The sequence below is a fragment of the Formica exsecta genome, unplaced genomic scaffold (assembly GCF_003651465.1).
Source record: "Formica exsecta isolate Colony F162 unplaced genomic scaffold, ASM365146v1 scaffold333, whole genome shotgun sequence".
Lineage (NCBI taxonomy): Eukaryota > Metazoa > Arthropoda > Insecta > Hymenoptera > Formicidae > Formica > Formica exsecta.
In genome coordinates this window covers 944,484-948,251 of record NW_021850582.1, presented here as the reverse complement: position 1 = coordinate 948,251, position 3,768 = coordinate 944,484, and the positions used below count along the sequence as shown (strand labels likewise).

At 33.8% G+C, this 3,768-nt stretch overlaps 1 protein-coding gene across 1 annotated transcript; it reads left to right on the top strand.

Moving 5' to 3' along the window:
• Positions 1-969: 969 nt before the first annotated feature.
• Positions 970-3,164, top strand: LOC115238347 (NADH dehydrogenase [ubiquinone] 1 alpha subcomplex subunit 9, mitochondrial). Its single transcript, XM_029812079.1, has 7 exons — positions 970-1,124; positions 1,307-1,515; positions 1,620-1,910; positions 1,988-2,154; positions 2,236-2,367; positions 2,458-2,647; positions 2,753-3,164. Exons 1-7 carry the CDS (start codon positions 1,085-1,087, stop codon positions 2,933-2,935), a joined length of 1,212 nt encoding a protein of 403 aa, XP_029667939.1. The 5' UTR covers positions 970-1,084; the 3' UTR covers positions 2,936-3,164.
• Positions 3,165-3,768: the final 604 nt, after the last annotated feature.

Sequence of the window (3,768 nt, the reverse complement as noted above, 5' to 3'; positions counted from 1 at the left end):
TTTAAAAATCTTATGTAATAAAAACTAAAACATTTGTTTTACTTTAGAAAGTAATTTTTTGAAAATAATTTTAATGGATTAATGAGATTTTTAATTAAAATGACATCAAAAACACGATATAATTTGGATAATTTTTACTTAGATAAGGAAAAAAATATTTTATATAATTTTCAAATTTATCTTATTATCGCTGTCCGTAGTATATACTAGAATGGCAAAACATCATGCGCAATTAATAAAACATTAATAAATCCATAATATTTCTCCGCAATTTTGATCCACAATTATATGGATCTAGCACGTACATGCACCAACCGGTTATTTTACCGTGGCACAGAAAAGTGAATCTGGCCATGTAGTCCCGCCAGTTCTAAAATGGATCTAGTTGACGCTACTGTACCAATTAGAAAAGCCGTCTTATGAAAAACGGTGGCGTGGGCGTGACTCCTCTCAGGCTTCTCTCTAGTTTAGACATCGACATATAAGGCACTAGTTCAGAGTTTATCTTTTTCTCTCCCCATTGGAAGGAGAAAGATAAGCTTTGAACTAGTGCAGCCAGTTCAGCTATAAAGAACAGACCCATAGAATACGTGCACCTTTACCCCCACTCCTTAAATAAAGGCAAACGCTCGGTCTAGATATACTATGTCTATGGAATGGACACTGCTAATGACAGTGGAAGGGGTAACTGCACGAGTAGAGTGAGAGGCAGATAATATATGGTCACTTCCGTCTCTTTTTATTAAAGCCTGATTGGTTGACAAAAAATCAACAATGCTGCTGATCCAATCAGGCTTTATTAGAAAAAGACGGAAGTAACCTCATATTATCTGCTTCTCACTCTACTCGTGCGGTTACCCCTTCCACTGCCATCAGCGTTCAGAACATAGATATATGGATCAGCAGTGTTGCTGATTTTTTGCCAACCAATCAGGCTTTATTAAAAAGAGACGGAAGTGATCTTATATTATCTGCCTCTTTACTCGTGCGGTTACCCCTTCCACTGCCATCAGCAGTCCATTCTATATGTCGACGGGTTTAGATAGTAGATAGCAGTATGGACAGCTGATAATGGCCGACAAAGATGGCCGCCTTGATTCCGAGATACACTCTACAAGCAGCAAGTAAATGTCATTTATTTAATGTTTTTTGTGGTAATATGATTTAGCTTTTTCTTAAAGATTGAATTATATAAACACACTTTATGAAAAAAATCACCAACAATTTTGTCTTGTTCATATTTATATATATAACCCATTGTTTCAATTACATAACTAACAGTTTATATTTGTCGTGTTTATCTCAGAGAAGCAGACAACATGCACTGCGGTCGTTGCGTTGCAGACGAATCATTATTCATCGGAACCACGAATCATAAAACATCCCACTACCGCTTCCTTACAGAGAGGTACAGGTGGTCGTAGTTCTTTCAATGGGCTAGTGTGCACAGTGTTTGGTTCATCTGGATTTGTTGGACGCTATGTGTGCAATCGTCTTGGCAAGATTGGCACACAGGTACATATAATAATATAATAAAATATAAAAACAGGATCACACTTGTATCATTGTAATGACACACAATTAATTATAGCTCAGTTAGCTTCTCGATTGATTTGCAGCTAATATTGCCATACAGATGTGACATGTACAGATGTTTGCCTCTGAAACTATGCGGAGATCTCGGGCAAGTTTTGTTTCATCCATTTCATCTGCGTGACGAGGATTCGATAAGAAAATGCATCAAGTATTCCAATGTTGTTATTAATCTAATTGGGCGAAATTGGGAGACTAAAAATTTTACCTATCATGAAGTACATGTTGAAGGAGCCAGAAGGCTCGCTAGACTGTGCAAGGAAGCTAATGTGGAACATTTCATTCATGTATCAGCTTTAAACGTGGACAACAAAGAGGTAAAATAGATATCTTTACGCTACATGAATAGAACTTAATGTTTAATTTTTTTTTCTGATCTTTCCTTTTATATTAGTCATATGTTTTGGAAGATGGATCTCAATTTCTTCGTACGAAATTGGAAGGTGAATGTGCAGTGAGAGAAGAATTTCCCGAGGCTACAATTATTCGACCATCAGATATATGGGGTCAAGAAGACCGATTTTTGCGTGTCTATTCTGGTATAATGAGACATCACTTGAGGTATATAATTTATGTGGAAATAAATCTTCCAGCATAATATAAGCTACAATTATTCTAAGATTTGATAATTTTATCTTGCAGAACTTTACCGATATGGAAAAAGGGTGAAGCCACAGAAAAACAACCAGTGGCTGTATATGATGTTGCTGGAGGTATTACAGCTATTGCAAAAGATCCTAAAAACACTGCTGGCAAGACTTATCAGTTTGTTGGGTAAATATAGCGCGTTTATCATATAATATTATATCACATTAAATCTTATTGTTTTTTGTAAAATGTTGTGATATTATATTTTGCACACAGGCCAAAGCGTTATAAATTTTCTGAGTTACTTGACTGGTTTAATCGAATACGAATGCACAATCCAGCAGACTATGGCTACCAGAGAATAGATTTAAAATATGCTCCATTTTTCAAACTTAAAATTACTTTGAATGAATTCCTAAGCCCCGCATATCCCCTAGGATATGTACAGTGGGATCTTTTGGAAAGAGTATGTTTCAATCTTATTATAACATTATAAGTGTAAATGTGCTAATATATGACACATAAACACTAAATGGTATTATTTAATAATTTAATATCACTCTCTTTATAGGAAGCCATATCTGATAAAGTATCAAAAGAATTGCCAACTCTAGAAGATCTTGGTATTGCATTAACGACAATGGAATCACGAATGCACTGGGAGTTGAAGCCATGGCGTAGAGACCCTCAATATATGGAAAGTGTTGGCGAGTTTGATCCTGTTCCGGATCCACCAACTGTTGCAGTTTATTAAACATCTGAAAAATGTGCTAGGTTAAAATAATAATAGAACGAAATATGTACTCTTACTGTGTCAAGTGAGTTGATTAAATATATATTAAATTATTTAAATACTTTTATGTTCCAGCTGAGTTTCAATTTTAAGTATATAATATTAGTCTCATTTTATCGAATCTTCTACAATATCTATGCAATTCAGTAATGCTAAAAGCCAAATTAATAAAAAATGTTTCTGGAACTTATAGAAATCGTACAAGGCTGTATGTTAATATTTCATTCCATTTATTATATGACAGGACATGCTAACTACAATGAAAGATTACAATATAATCGTATCTATTAAATGCTATTTTAAACATTGGTAAAAAATATAAGCTAAGTTGGTCCTCGGTTATTATGCTGACCGAAGGCCAAGCAAATCTTCCATTATAAATGGCAGCGAAATACGCTTTATATAATTTTTTTTTATTATAAGCATATAGCATTACTGTATAACTCTGATTCAGTCCATGATATATGTATATATATATTTATAGCCTTTGGACGCCAATGTATTTTCATCTATGAAGCAGTACTTTTTTCACAAACTTGATTACAAGAACAAAACATTCTGCAGGATATATCGTTTAAGAGAGATTTTCTATTTAGTACTTATATATATCTTTCTCTTCTACATCCAAGTATTTACGCGAAGTAAATACATAACGTTGGCACAGTAAACTTTTTTTTTTAATACAAATCGTGCATACAATCGTTCACAGTATCAAATGTAATTTGAAAATGTTTCGTATTTCGTGATTATTTAAAAGTTAATGCTTTGTCTAATTAATGATTTTGACTTTGACG

Coding starts and splice junctions, on each gene's coding strand:
- LOC115238347 (XM_029812079.1), top strand. CDS start 1,085: ATGGCCGCCTTGATTCCGAGATACACTCTACAAGCAGCAA. Junction 1,125..1,306: donor ATACACTCTACAAGCAGCAA/GTAAATGTCATT, acceptor TGTTTATCTCAG/AGAAGCAGACAACATGCACT. Junction 1,911..1,987: donor TAAACGTGGACAACAAAGAG/GTAAAATAGATA, acceptor CTTTTATATTAG/TCATATGTTTTGGAAGATGG.